Source organism: Astatotilapia calliptera, chromosome 20 (assembly GCF_964374335.1).
Source record: "Astatotilapia calliptera chromosome 20, fAstCal68.1, whole genome shotgun sequence".
Lineage (NCBI taxonomy): Eukaryota > Metazoa > Chordata > Actinopteri > Cichliformes > Cichlidae > Astatotilapia > Astatotilapia calliptera.
The window spans coordinates 35,126,096-35,142,110 of record NC_137441.1 but is presented as its reverse complement, the minus strand read 5'-3'; the positions used below and the strand labels follow the sequence as shown (position 1 = coordinate 35,142,110).

Genomic DNA, 16,015 nt, shown 5'->3' with positions numbered 1-16,015 from the left:
TTACCAAAATATATAGTGTGAGTATGGTGGAGATAATGTTATAATAGAGCCGTGTATGACTGACAGTTTCTCCAGTCAAAGAAATGGCCGAGCAAGTCTCCTAAACTCAGCCAGCAGAGCCTGCTTTCACTTATTAAACACAAACCTGCACTGCGAAAGCAACTGAAAGTGGCTGCAGTAAAGGCCGAGCAGATCATCTCAAAGGAGGAAAGGCAGCATTTCGTGATGTTCATGGGTTCAACACTTCAGGCAGTCACTGACTACAAATGATTTTCATCCAACTATTAAAAACAATCATTATATTTAAAATTGTGTTAGTTTTTCCAATAATTTTCACCCTCTGAAAACAGGGGACAGCGACTAAAGATGGCTGCAATTCCCAAACAATTTATTATTATTATTATTATTATTATTATTATTATTATTATTATTATTATTATTATTATTATTATTATTATTATTATTATTATTATCATTAGTAGTAGTAGTAGTAGTAGTAGTAGTAGTAGTACTGTTATTGTGTTATTCCCCTTGAAATAAAGCTGAGAGTCTAATTATGGTTTGAGCCACTATGGTGGATAGAAATTCTGTCTTTGTCCAATAATTTGTGGCTCTAACTGTGTAAAGGACTCAGGTTTGTAGCTTACTGTGCCCCTCGGTTATTCACATTTTCATTGTTACCATTCCTAAAGAACCCTGTTTGTAGTTTGGGGTTTTCATTCAATATCCTTTTCTATTCAATGCATTTTTCCTTTAACAGCTGACTAATATCTTGTTTAAACAGTCGCAGACACATCACTCTGCTGGCATGTTTATAAATCCTCTGGAGCTAATCAACACAATAGCCCACATTCCTGGCATTTAAAGGAAGTCCCTAATATCACTGGATCGCTTCTCCACCAGAGACAGAAATTCTAGGAATATGACACAAGAACAAAAACAAGTCTTCACATGCATGTCTGTTTATTTCATTCAGTTATAAAGGCAAGAATACATCACACTTTGCCAATGCAGCGCTTTGCATCTGCAACACATCCTTGGACCTTTCACCTACACCCTGTCTGACTCCCCTTGCATTGTTAGCAGTGAATTCTCTTTCGGGGAATAACAACAACATGGGGAAGTTTTAGCTCAAATTAGCTAATGTTTTCATTTAAAAAAATGAGAATGAACCGCAGTAATAAGAATGAAAGATTTCTCAGAATTAAACCACTTGACCTGGATCCAGCTTTGTCGCCGTATGTGAGATTACCTAACACCCCCTGGGCTGAGGTGACATGACATGTGAAAATGATTTCATGAAAACTCCAAAAGTGATTAGTTTTATTTTAAGAATTACTCAGATGACTGCATGTAATGTGTCTGATGCACTGTGGTGATGAAATCTACGAGAGCAAAGTGTGCAGCTTCATAGCTTGGTTGCATTGTGCAGTAATAGTTATAAATAGATAAGTTAATTATTGTAAGCAATTAGAAGCTCACCTAACCCCCAAGTACGTATTTAACCCTAACTCTGACCTTTTCCCAAACCTGACAAAGTTGTTTTGTGATTGTTGTGCTGCCTTGCTGAATGGAGTGTCAGATTAAAGACCTTCAAAACATCTGACTGCTTTATGGAACTCAGTGGCTGAAATCTAAAATCTACCAACAAAGCATTTTTCGATTCTGAGCAAAGTAAGTGTGAGCAAATTAGATAATTTTTTTATAGAACTGCAACTCTTTAGGGGGATTTAATATCTGGGACTGAGCATTCAAAAGTAAGTGAAACTTTAGCATTAATAATTACAATATTTTGATCACCTGTCTCTGGTATCACACTGGGATAATAGTTCTTGTACAGTGTATTGTTATACCTGTATGGTGCTCTATATTAATGATATTACAGTGTGCGTGTGGGTTCATGGTCAGTAACATTTGTAGCTCATGCTTTGTTATCTTTGATGTTTGGGCGTGTGTTACAGTACATTTTGAATTTTCAAATTTAAACTTGATGCCCTTCTAGCCAAGGTCTGGGTCCATTCAAGCCGAAACCCCTGGGTGTTGCCTTGTACAACAATAGAAAGCAGTGGCGTTGCCTTCCCTACCTCACGTAGCTTCTCATAGAATGGGAGACTTTATTCATGAGACGGAAGAGATTCATTCACAGCACCCAAGACTGGGTTTACTTTTAAGATAAATTCTCCATTTCCTTAGTTTTATCTCCACCATTCAGACCAGTCCTTTCTTGAGACTGTGATTTCCCTCTGCTTCGCCCTTGCTCACACATTCGGTAAAACCGTTTCTGTTTTGATTATACGGTTAGATTTCCAAGTTGCGTCTTGCAGAGAATACGGCCAGCAGGCTAACTCACACACACACACACACACACACACACACACGCACGCACGCACGCACGCACGCACGCACGCACACGCACACACACACACACACACAAACATACAGATCCCGTTTTATCTTGTATTTATCCAAAGCTCCCTTGTATTCACTCCTGTCTGACAAAGAAGATCTCACTCATCACATACAATCTGTGATCAGAGTCAAGGTGTGGTTTGATCCATGAACCAGGATGCCATGTAAGATTGAGTTTCACAGAGGTTTCATGTACCATGCAGACTCTTTTCCTTATGGCTACACAGTTTAAACAACCCCCTCCACTACAGACATTTATCCTTCTCGGAAATGAACTCCTCGTTAACAGACATGGTTTGAGGTTACACCTCAGCTCCACCAGCGACACTACTTTGATGTCTTTAGGAGTTTCACAGTGCTATACATTGTATGACTTTATCAATTGTGCCTCCTTTGACCTCCCACATAGCTGTGCAGTGTGAAGGAGTGTGTAGGGGAGACCGGGGATAGTTGTAACATTTTTGACATTTCTGTCTGTAAATTGGAGCTCGTTTAAGGTAGTGGATTCAAAATGTAATCCAAAGTATTTACATGTCTCTGCTATTAAATAGTGCAGCTATTTTCTCTGCAGCACAATTACCCATTGCATGGTATGGTCTCAAACACAAAGAGTGAAATGTTACAATTAACCCCATAGTCTGGGTTAGTTGTAACATATCCTGGGGTGAAATGTAACACAATGAAATAAGGGTACTAACAAAATATTAACATGTAATCTTTGTTTATTCAACACATGAATGCACTTACATCCATTTATGTAGCTGTGTGTGTGTGTGACAGAATGCAGAAATCTAGCTTTTGAACATATTCCAACCCCCCAAAAAAGACAAATTATGGAATTTTCTGCAACTGAATATTTCATTAATTTTGGTTGGTCTTCCTTGAGTTTGGCCTCATTGGTCCAGTGGGCATTATAACCTACAACTCTTGCACCAATTTTGAACATAACAATGAAGCTGAAAAAATGTAGTTGTTCACCAGCATCGCAATTCCATTACTTTTTATCATGGCTTACCTTGGTGTGGTTTGCAGAGTGCTTCAGAAAGATGAGGAAATCTGTTTCTTGCACCCATCCTGACTTATTTCCACCAATATTTCTTACTGGTCCATCTCTGACACAGTGGTCTGCATAATGTATGTGTGGGAACACAAACAGTGGAGGAATTGTGTTGCCAATGGCATTAACCACATATACAAATGCGACTAGTGAACCTCTCTCTGCTGATGTCGTTGCCCCAACTTGTTTAATATAAATTAAAGTAAAAGTGTGGTAAGTTGTAACATCTGCATTATTGTTACAACTGAACTAGCTAACATTACAGCCAACGGCTAAAACATTAGCACTAAAGACCTACACAGAATATATCCCCATAGACATACAAATAACATAATTTAAGTTTGATGAGTTTAGCTGCAAAGCAGATAATGCTATTAAACATTGAAAAAAGTAGAAAAACTTACTTTTTGGCATACAAATGACTTTTTTTCATGTTAAATTGTCTGTGTTTGACAAAATGTGCTGATTTTTCACATGTGATAGCAGAACTGAATTGGGCATGCACAGGATGAGTCACATCATTTGAAACTTAGCCCTGATTGGAGAAATTTGAAGTGTTACAACTGACCCACGTTACAACTATCCCCGGTCTCCCCTATGTGTGTGTTTAGAAGTAGGTATTGAGAGTGAAGGACAGGAAAATTGTATGTCTGGCTTTCTATCTTCTGCTGGGGAAAAAAACAAAAAAAACTTTTAGCAGTAGGACCCAGAGGATTTCTCTCGGGGGGAAAATCGACCAGCACACCTTTATGATTTCTGAGGCTGGACAAAGATGTGAAAAAACTTGTTGATTACTGTAAGAAAAAAAAGTAGAGCTATGAGCAATGTCATTGGCTACTTAGAGTCTGACAGGAAAATGGAATGGCTCTTGAGGTCAGAGTAGAGTCAACTATAAATGTATTATAACTGACAACACCTCTACTGAGTCAACTTCTGCGGCTGCACGGTGTCATTAGTCATCTCTGCAGGGACAACATGAGCGCTTCTGTTGCTGTATACAGGAGCATTTACACGGAGGACCGATTCAAACAGGCTTACGGCTCTGACGATAACGCCAGTGGAAGCTTGCGGCTCCGGGAAAAACTCGCAGGGAGGTGCAGGTGTTCAAACCGAGCCTGCCTTCACCTGTTGAGGGAGAGAGTGCCCATTTTCAGCTGGCTGCCAAGATACAAGCTAAAGAAATGGATTCTAGGAGATACCATAGCAGGACTCACAGTCGGTATTCTTCATATTCCTCAAGGTGAGAGAACACTGCGTCGAGAAAAAGAAAAAAGTTTGCGTTAGAATTAATTACTTGGAGCTTCTCTCGTACTTTAATTTTTTTTTTTTAATTAAAATCCTACATTGCCAAAATTTAATATTAACAAAAAAAGCATCTCACGACAAAACATAGTTCATTATTAATACTGATACTTTGAAATAAATTTATTTTGAACAAGTATTTCAAAAATGTTTCAACTGTAAACTTCAAACTTCTTAAATGTACATTTACATAGTTGGTGTCTGATCTGGTCACACTGCACCTTCATCGCCTTAGTGTGAAGAACAGGAACAGATCGTAAATTCCTAAATGAAAGAGAAGCAACACACCATTAACTGTCCTTTCCTTCTCTCCTTCTTCTCCCCCCCCTCTAAACAGGCATGGCCTTTGCTCTACTCACATCCGTGGCTCCGATATTTGGTCTTTACACCTCTTTCTTTCCTGTTGTCCTTTATATGTTTTTTGGCACGGGTCGCCATGTATCCACAGGTAAGATGTTAGTCCACAGGGTGTCTATTTATTCACAGAGAAGTGTATAAGATGAAATTCAATAATCTGGGACAACAGCAGAGTCATGATCAGATGTAACCCTCACATACTGTGCATATTTCATGCCCTCTCTGTAAGTTTTGATGAGGTCAAGAACTTCCACGTAATAAGTGTCTATACTGAATCTCGAACAACAGATCTCTGTAAAATACCCTGCATGTCATTATTAAACGGAACCTTAATCTTTTATTAATGTTTCAGAGAGCAGGTGGAGTGTTTTTGTTTGTTTGTTTGTTTGTTTGTTTTTATGTCCTGTTTTATAGCAGCAATAATTATTTGAATATGTCCAGAACATTCTAGAGCTGTTGGGATTTACTATATAAATGTAAAACTATTACAATTAAAAATCCATTACAATCATAACTACCATCTATATCATCAGTATTTATTAAAAAACAACTATTTTGTTTATTGCAAACTACTGAGTGCAATCGTTGAAATTTTATAATCATATGAAACTCACAATGGTTCTATTGATCTTGGTTGTAATCTCACTTATCTCAGAATATATATTAGATTCTTTTATGGCATTGCTCGTGCTTGCAGTTGCAGATTTAATGACCTCTGGGCTTCTGTGCACCTTAAATGGTTGCTGCTACACAGTTTTCCTATTTCACAGTTTCAAAGAGCAGCTGGAGTCTGACACCAGGGGAACCTGGGTAAATGTGATGAACAAAGGCAGTTGTTGGGACAGTCAATGTCCCCCTTGAACCACCAGTATCACATAAAAATACACACAGACAGTTTCACAATTTGAAGATTCCCTAAAAACACCATTTCCAATGTCTCAATGGATGCAGGTCAAATTTGACCAAGCCTTAAATATACTGAATCTTCTAGCTTGTAAATAATATATTTCCCTTTTTTGTGTTTTGGTTAATTTTAGGAAAAGTCATCACATTTCAGGCTATGAAAAACAGGTCAATGTTACCCCACCTGTATGTGAGGGTTAAATGATTTGAAGCATATCTCTTGGAATTAAAGTCAGATTACTTTTATATTGCTTTATGGATATGTTTGGCCTCTTTTCAGGGACCTTTGCTGTAGTGAGTTTGATGACTGGCTCTGTGGTGGAGCAGCTGGTTCCCAGTCCTCTGGAGATTAACTCAAGTTCTTCTGAAGCGAGTGACTTTGAAGCCCAGAGAATTGGAGTGGCCTCAGCTATAGCACTTCTCTCAGGAATTATTATGGTAAAACAGACACAGAAAGTCAATAAAGTGAAATAATAGTGTATGTGTGTATCAAACTCACAGTGTTACATTAAACTCTTTTCGCCCAGCTCTGCATGTTTGCTCTTCAGCTGGGATTTCTCTCCACCTACCTATCTGAGCCAATTGTTAAGGCCTTCACCAGTGCTGCCGCCTTCCATGTTACCATCTCACAGCTGCAAAGCATGCTGGGCCTGCGGCTCCCTCGCCACAATGGGGCCTTCTCTCTCTTCAAGGTAAAAAGCAGTGCTTCTTGGTGAAGAAGAAGTGTTCTCATTTGAGCAAAGAGTTATTTTTTGTAGTCTTATCACGGTCTTGTGTGCTCAGACTTTAGCATCAGTGATGGAAAACCTGCCTCACACTAACATGGCGGAGCTGCTGATCTCTTTGGTGTGTTTGGCCATCCTGGTACCAGTTAAGGAGCTCAACATGCGTTTCAGGAAACGCCTCCGAACACCTATCCCTGTGGAGATCCTCACGGTTAGTTAACTAGCTTTGTGAACACTAAAGATATATTTAATAATTTACAGTTGTAACTCTGACTTTATGCTTCAGGTGATTATTGCCACAGGTGTGGCTTATGCCTGCTCACTGGACTCCACTTACAACATTGAGATAGTTGGCCATATCCCTGCTGGGTAAGCTTTTAGACTTAAATTTAAAAATAAAATAAAATAAAAGACTGATTCATTCAGTAGTTAAAAGTGCTCTGACTAATTTTCACAAATCTTATGGTCTTCAGATTCCCGAGGCCACAATTGCCTGCCTTTCACATGTTCCCTGCCATTGCTGGGGACACAATAGCCATAACATTTGTTGGCTATGCTGTGTCCGTGTCACTGGCAATGATTTATGCCGATAAACATGGATATTCTATACACCCCAACCAGGTAAAATGTAGGAATGTCACTGCTCGATTCTTGCAAATCTGTCAGGTATTTGGACTGAACCTGTGTTTTATTTCAGGAGCTGCTGGCTCATGGGATCTCCAACACAGTGTCATCCTTTTTTACCTGCTTCCCTAGCTCAGCCACTTTAGCCACCACTAATATACTCGAGAGTGCTGGAGGATACACACAGGTAGCATACATGATATTCAGTTTCCACTAAGAGTTCTCACCAAGGAGCAGAAAATGTGACACCTGATGTTATACTGATGTTATAATAGGAGCAGAAAAACATGCTTCAATTTCCAAACAATCTGCACAGAGAATACAAAATGCTAATTTTACATTTATTAACATAGAAATCCTTGTGTCTTTTGGTGTATTCGTGCAGCTCTCTGGGTTGTTCACTAGTCTTGTTGTCCTGATTGTTCTTCTGCTAATTGGACCACTGTTCTACTTCCTACCCAAGGTGAGCTTAAATATGTGTCTCAACAACCTTTAGAGAAGGAGAGGGGGCAAGTTCACTTATCCTATCCTCTGTCTGTGTCTGCAGGCAGTCCTGGCATGCATCAATGTTACCAGCCTCAGACAGATGTTCCTGCAGTTCCAAGACTTACCTGACCTGTGGAGAATCAGTAAAATTGACTTTGTAAGGCCACTTAAAAGCAAGCTATAACACGATAAGTGTTTCTCACCTATGAAGACAAATAAATACCAGAAAACAGAAGAATGATTATTTAATGCAGCCAGAATCTTTATTTATTTTAAAACACTGCAAATAGACATATAAATAGCTATCTCAGGGATTAAATATATAGATAAACTTCTGTACGCTGCCAGAAAGGACTATTTCGCTGGTCCGGCCCACATGAGATCAAAGTGTAATGTAAAATGAGCTTGGCATCCCTGCTCTACATCATCAGTAGGATTTCTTTTTTAACCATAACCTGCTTTTGTTTGTTTATGATAAAAAAACAAACAAAAAAACCTCTGAGCAACAAATTGAACAAAAATGCTGGCAGTAGCAAACACATATATGCAAATTGATATTTTAATTTCTATTTTTTTTTTTAAAAAAAGGTCTGAAGATTAAATAAATGCTCCAGTTTAAAAAAATGAGAATTTTCTGGCCATTTTCATATAGTTCAGGCTTTACAGGGTTAAAGCCTCATGTCATATTGCTGGGTTTTTCCTCAAATTTCCAGAATTGCAGCAGAAGTTCTTGCTGGCAGTGTGGAGATAGAAGACTGGCCTCATAGCTGTCATCCAGACTTCTAAGTAATTAGTGCAGCAACTAATGTAACTTTAAGAATTAGTGACACAGATTTCCTTGGTCTAGTGAACATTTTACACAGGTGGGGTGAAGTATATTATAATGTTTAATTTAATCATGCAGGATAACAGTATCTCCAGCTTTGAACTGTGTCAAAGTATGTGCCATTTAAAGAAATGCTGTGAATATTTTTCCATGCACGTCTTCCATACTTTGTAATACTAACACTCAATTATTCCAAGTTCATTTGACAAATTGATGTCACCTGTACTGTCTTTAAACAATAAGTACGGCATCATCAGTTGCCAGACTTTTTGAAATAAACACTGCCTGAAGCCAAGAAGCATTAATCAGGACCCTGGAATCCTGACCTACTGGAACACGGGGAGCACATCACATAAATTGCTTGATCCTTGCACCTTCGCATTAATTGCTAGGCTAGAATTAATCATAATTTATATCCTGTTATATCCTGACAAGACAATGCATTATTGTGTCTCTGTTTGTGTGTAGATGGTTTGGCTTGTAACTTGGCTCTCTGTGGTGATACTCAATGTGGACCTTGGCCTGGCTATCGGGGTGGTCTTCTCTATGATGACTGTCATCTGCCGCACACAAAGGTACATTTTCCATTCCCTCTGCACAAATACCACAGTGCAATCCAGCAAAAGCACTTATAAGGGAAAATGTGCACATCTGGAAGGTTAAAAATAAAACTCACATAAACACAAACATCATACTTCATGTATGTAAGTAGCATATGTGGTCTATCATAACTTCTTATATTAATTTAAAGTTTATGATTTAACAGGGCTGGTTGTTCAGTGCTTGGTCGGGCCAGCAACACAGAAATTTACAGACCTCTGGAGAACCATAACAAGGTGAGCGAGGGTTACTTCTCTTCTTTGAAATATGAAAATGAGCAACCAGCTCCAGAAATATACAAACTTTCTCTCACCCTGTCAATATCTCGTCAAATTTGCATGTGGATTTGCAGTATGAATATCCAAGAATACAGGTGATGCATTTCTATTTTTCTTACAGTGCCACGAAGTGCCTGGAGTGAAAATCCTGACTTACAACGGGCCCATTTACTACGGCAACCGTAGCTTCTTCAGGGAGGAAATGATTAGGCTGTTGGGCCTGACACCAGAGAAGATCCGCAGACGGGAGAAGGCCATAAAAGCCCTGGAGAAACGGGAGAGGGAGACCACTGTCAGCACTGTGGTATGATTATTGCTATTCCTCGTTAATCTGAGTCACAAAATGTAAAAAAAAATAGAGTACACATACATGGTAAAAATACAAAATACTTCAGTAACTTTCCGCTTCCCCCTGTGTTTTTTTGTAGGAAAGAGGGATTGCAAACACATCGTTTTCCTCAGAAAATGAGTTCTTCAAATCAGGTAAGCAATGACTTTGAATAAGTGTATGCTAAGTAAACAATTCTAAATACAACTGCTATTTCATGAATTTAAAAAAAAAAATCAAGAGACTTTTTCACACCATATTAACATTTTCTGAAGACGTTCTTGTATTGCAAATAGTTTGAACTTTCAAATGAATACATTTTTTCTGCAGAAACATCTGAAAGCTATGACCAGGCAGTGTTAATCGATTGCAGCAGCGTGATATTTGTTGATGTTGCTGGAGCAAGACTCCTGACACAGGTTAGTCGGTGAAAGTAAGACCTAATTGAAAACATTGAGCCTGAATTACACCATGTCACCATATAGGCGTTTCCTTATTTCTTGATGCATTGTAATCAGTGCAATTTATTGCTTTTCCCCCCTTTAGATGTGTACTGAGTGCCAGAAAGTTGGAGTTCATGTATATTTGGCTAACTGCAATGGTGAGGCCCATGTACCCCAAATATTTTATTCCTAATTGTGTTCTTTCTGTTTTATTCTGTGCAAACTTTTATGTAGAAGCTTTAATATTTTCTAGAGAGAGTAGACATGCTGACCGCTTGTTCTCTGTGCACAGAGAGTGTTTTAAAGATCCTAACGTCCAGTGGGCTGATGAAATACATGAATCCACAACATATCTTTGTCACCGTCCACGATGCTGTGGTGTATATCCAACAGCAGAAGGTAAATATCAATATCAGAGTATTTTATAAATAGATGAGACTTTAAATTCTGATGATAAGAACAATGATGTTAACTATCTTGTTTGTTGCAGGAAAAACCTTCAGCGAACACCACGACAGTTTGGGTATGAGGCTGAAGGAAGGTGATGAGTTATGTTCCCCTCAACCAAGTGTTGAGTGCTAAAATGGCAGAGACCATTTTAGCTGCTGTAATAGCTAAGACTGTACTTGCCAGTGTTTGAAAGGCGCAGTAGCCTGTTGTAGCATGAAGTCTTAATTTGTGTTAACTTCTTACATGATAGTTTTACCATGTTTTTTATTTTTCAAATATCAGACTGACTGCCAAACTTAAATCAAAATCAAATCAAGCAGAAGGAATTAGTCCACAACACAAAACCCACCAATACAAAACAATAAAAAAATGATATATATGACTGACGTGAATTGTTTTCGCCCGTTTTTTTTTTTTAGTTGTTGTATAATTTTGTATTTTTATTGTTGTATATGATGTATTTTGGCATGTTATCAGCATTGGTTGTATTTATTTTTTGTTGTTTTTAATACAAATGCATTTCATGCACATTGTATATATTTTTCTTTTACTATGCATATTTATACATTTTGAAATCTGTGCTTCAGTATGCAGTCATGTACAGTAAATAGCACTGCGACTCCAGAAAGACTGAATAAAAGACTTTAGGAATGAGCTGCGGCGACTGTGCCACCCAGTGGCTGTTCTGACAATGAATACATCTTACAAACAAAACCTGGAGCATTTTAGTGAATAAAAACATGCAATAAATAGAAGTAAAATGTCATCTGTAGGTTTCTAAATCAATGTATTGATTAGCAATAGTTATTAAGTGTGAAGACTTATACTTTTGAAGGAAAACGGTGAGGAATGTGAAGAATGCCACTCTGAGATTTGGAAGGGGGGAGAAGAGCAGTCTTTGTACTTTATCAGCCATTGTAAACCAGACGGTCTGGACTGAGAAAGATTAAAAAATACTACAAAGTCTCATAGCAGCAGAGAAAATTATATTTTAGTATTATAAAAAAAATGAAACAAACAAACAAAACAAACAAACCCAAAAACAATTGGAGAAAAACAGGTTATTAATCTTGCAGATTACTGGTTAATTTATGATACAAAATGCAGTTTTCACTGGAAATACATAAACATGCCACTTTTATTCTGGTATGTGTATCTGTCTTTACTTTCAAAACGCAGACATATTCTAAAAAATGTGATGAAATCTGCTATATTCATTACAATAACTGAAAGCATCTCACACTGTTATGCTGCCCTCTGCTGTCCGATGGGTAAAAACCTCCCTGCTATCACATTCTTGTTACCTTGACCTGATAAAACTACATGTAGTGAGAGTCAAAAACCAGGACAAAAAAACAAAAAACCCTAATTATTTCCCTGCTTGATGTTGGATAGCCAAGTTATTAATTTTTTCCTGTGCATATTTCAAAGGGCCCTCGGGATACCGTGCCCTTTGGGTTTTCCCTTTAAAGCTCAAGGAGTGTTTTACTAATTAGTAGGAAGTTGTCCACTTTAATTAGAACGCCATACACAAGGCTGTGGCCAAATGTTTACTTAAGCCCGATTCTACACTCAGGCCTGCCTACACACACACACACACACACACACACACACACACACACACACACACACACACACACACACACACACACACACACACACTTTCCAAAAAATAAATCTAAATCAAAATAAAAGTAACACTGGAAAATCCCCCAGGAATTTCAGCGATGTAGTGATCAAACTCGGATTTAAATGAATACCTGTTTTAAGATAATCTGCAAACATGGAAAACTGGAGGCGTGCAGAAGATAATTCATATAAGCTGACTTGACTACTGAGAGGGAAAAATAAGGTAATTTTCTCCCCACGCTTTGAGTACCATTATGGCAGCAAAGAAAGAAAACCAGGAACAAGAAATAAAGTGGATTATAATTGAAACGTATCTGGTAATAACAGGAATTTGAAGATAAAGAGCGTGAATTAAAATAAAAATAAATATGCTGGAATTCACTTCATAGCTGGGATAGGCTCCAGCGCCCCCCCGCGACCCTGAAAAGAATAAGCGGAAGCGGATGGATGGATGAATTCACTTCATAAAAATGCAACTTGTATTGCATTTTTGTCTGATGTTTTATTTTCACCTTGTGGTCAAACGTTGGAGCAGCAGTTAGTCTGCGGGTGTCTAGCCTGAGAAAATGGTCACGTGCTGCTCCATCGTCATCAGTGGTGATCTGTTCTGACCCTCGGCAAAAATTCACAGACGACCCCTCCCATCTCCGTTGTAGGGCCCTCTTAGGGAGGCCAGGTTTCTCATACTATCCTTGCAAAATTTGCACATTGCCACTGGTGCAGTTTAAAGTTTGTGAACTCTCTGGCCTGAGGCCCCGAGGTGTTGCCTGTCTTGCCAGGTGGGAAGCCTCTAGTTGCCATTTATCCTAGTGAAATTGAATGTCTATAGATCAGGCCCAATGATGGCACGAAAATATTGTTAAAGAGCAAGCAAACAGAATTTGATTTAACTTGAGGTGGCGCTAGTTTTAACTGCTTGTCTCCAGGGGGCGCCACTACTCCAAAGATACATTATAGGTGACAACACGATTAACAGCAGTGTGTTAATTATGTCAGATGAGATCTCCGCCTAATCACGTTCACTAACTAGCGCCCTTCCCCCTAATATTTACCAATAGGTAAATGTTGGATTTTTATTTATATATTTATTTAGTCAGAGACTGAAACACCCTCGCTGCAGGAAGGAGCGCTTTCACAGATCATTCATCCCAACAGCAGTTAGACTCTATAACTCCTCAATCACGATGTCATAAGTCACTGGACACTGAACATCCACGGTCACCACTTCATGCATAATGGACCTTCCATGTGTATGGACATGTGCAGATATATATATATATATATATATATATATATATATATATATATATACATATGTATATTTAGTGTGCACGTGTGTGTGTGTGTGTCTCTATAAATAGGAATAGTAGTGGTACAATAGCTATATCAAGCTATATAGTTTATGTCTTGCATATTTCCAACCATATCCATAACCACATACTGTGTATGCTACCATTGTATATAGTGTATTATCTTACTTTTTTTCATTGATTGCACTTATTTGTATTTTTGTATTTCCTTCTGATATCTGTACCTGAGCTGAGGTGATACAAAAATTTCCCCGTTGTGGGATCAATAAAGTCTTATTCAAAGGAGCTTGCAAAGAGTCCAGACACTTTTCTTTGCAAGCTCCTTTGACTACGATGACCTGGATGACTGAGAACCTTCACAGACAAAGTCTTATCTTATCTTATGACACGCTGTGTAAGTAAACAAACAACAGTTTGGTCTGCATTTCTTGAAAGATTACATCCCCCAAACTTAGTTTAGAGGGTCTACACTGCATATAGTGAAGTCTGCAAGTTTTCTAACAGCAAAATTTGTTTTCTGCCCAAATCATTTTGAAGATCATTAGAATGAAAGTTATTGGCCATGTTTGCATAGCCCTTTTTAAAATGATGCTTTCATGACATTATTGTATGTTGGGTGGTGGTCACGGCTATCTAGACTGACAAGTGGGATGTTGAATGTCACCTCTCCAGTGAGGAGGGGGCCTGAGATTGTTTAAATTGGAGTCTGTTTTATACCAAATGCAGAAAAAATGTTTTAAGAAGGCAATGAAGTTTGTGTTCCAAAAAATAGGATTATTTGCTCGCAGGACACCAGGAGACATGAGTCCTCCGTCACAGATGGTGTGGTCAGTGAAGATGGTCGCCTGCAGGTTCAAGCTCATTGCATCTCCAACCCACATCCACTGCCACTGTACTTAAGGGAAGTTAAAGACTTTCTTCTGCACCTACATTTGGATCACCTCGATCCATGACAGTCATTCAGGCAGTAATGCCTGGACTGGAAACAAGCATCCTTAAAACATTACAACATTCCAGCTCCTGTGTTGGAATGAAAAACAAATGTGTTGTTTAAATCAGAGACTGCACTTGTGACAGAACAATAAACATTTTATTTTGATTATATAAGTAAGTACAAAACAAAGTTGTGGTAGGCCTAAACTTATTTTCAGAATAATTACATCTGAGACTTTGTTTCATTGTAAGATTATAACAGTGATGGCAATATAATTGTTTGTTGTTCAGCAGAACAGTGTCCAGTATGTTGGCTGTTATACTTTGTGTTTGAAAATAAAAGTTGGGCTGATTTTAACACCATTACAAAAAGTGTTGTTAATTATTTTTAATCATATTCAGGTTACCACAAATTTTTTTTTTTGAGTGGAGGATTGCTGGAGGCGATATGAGTGAGACACAAAGAAGTATACAAATAGGTTCCACATTATTTATTCATAATTTGTGTTCGTTATTAGAAATGATGAACTCTGATGAGGAAACTTCCTCTCTCCTAAAATACAGGGATAAAGGACTTCCACTTAGTTCTTTTCTACTCTGAGCACTCAAAACGCTTTTTATGACAAACATTATTTACCCCATTTGTTCAATGTCGAAGAGTGTCGATGAACGCATCAGGGGCAACTTGGGTTCTGGTGTCTTGCTCAAAGATACTTCGACATGCTGACTTGAGGAGCTAGATATTAAACCAACAACCTTCTAATTGATAGACGACGCACTCTTCCTCCTGAGGCCCTGTAGGCTTTAACAAAACAATGGCCACATAATGGATCTGTGCTTTTTATTTAAATTACATCATTTTAAATATAACAAAGCTGTATTTAAATACTCATATCACAGAACAAAACAACCCCAAAATGATTGCTAGATTGTTTCTGTGTACGTAGGTACTTAGCTGATGGTTGATGTGCTCCTATTCTGGTGTGGAACTAACAACATTGCCAACTTTACCTCCCAGCAAAGGGGGGGGTTAGTAAAAGAGGTAAATGCTGACCAGATTCAGTTCACAAGTCATGATAGTCATGTAAAGGATTCTGCAGCCCAGTGATTGCCTTGCTCTCTAGACTGAGTGAGGTAGTTGAGGAGCAACTTTGGTTCTACTAGTAAGAAACAGCAGATGTTGGGGAAAAAAAACAAGTACTAATTTGGTAAACATGTACACTCATTCACATATTACACCTTTAACCACTAACCATAAAAAAGAGCCTCCCTTAGAGTGGAAGGGGGCTGTAGTAGATATTAATGAGAACCATCTTTAATGTTCCATCGGATTTGGGAAAGAAGTGCAAGGCCAC

The 16,015-nt window shown here is 38.3% G+C and overlaps 1 protein-coding gene across 1 annotated transcript; it reads left to right on the top strand.

Annotated features, from left to right (window-relative positions):
* The first annotated feature begins 4,207 nt into the window (after positions 1-4,207).
* Positions 4,208-11,824, top strand: slc26a10 (solute carrier family 26 member 10). The gene is made up of 18 exons (XM_026155306.2): positions 4,208-4,706; positions 5,106-5,216; positions 6,309-6,466; positions 6,556-6,720; positions 6,812-6,964; positions 7,040-7,122; positions 7,227-7,374; positions 7,451-7,564; positions 7,763-7,840; positions 7,925-8,020; positions 9,158-9,264; positions 9,456-9,525; positions 9,689-9,871; positions 9,996-10,050; positions 10,226-10,314; positions 10,442-10,496; positions 10,631-10,737; positions 10,829-11,824. Exons 1-18 carry the CDS (start codon positions 4,442-4,444, stop codon positions 10,865-10,867), a joined length of 2,076 nt encoding a protein of 691 aa, XP_026011091.1. The 5' UTR covers positions 4,208-4,441; the 3' UTR covers positions 10,868-11,824.
* Positions 11,825-16,015: the final 4,191 nt, after the last annotated feature.

Coding starts and splice junctions, on each gene's coding strand:
- slc26a10 (XM_026155306.2), top strand. CDS start 4,442: ATGAGCGCTTCTGTTGCTGTATACAGGAGCATTTACACGGAGGACCGA. Junction 7,375..7,450: donor ATTCTATACACCCCAACCAG/GTAAAATGTAGG, acceptor GTTTTATTTCAG/GAGCTGCTGGCTCATGGGAT. Junction 7,565..7,762: donor GTGCTGGAGGATACACACAG/GTAGCATACATG, acceptor GTATTCGTGCAG/CTCTCTGGGTTGTTCACTAG.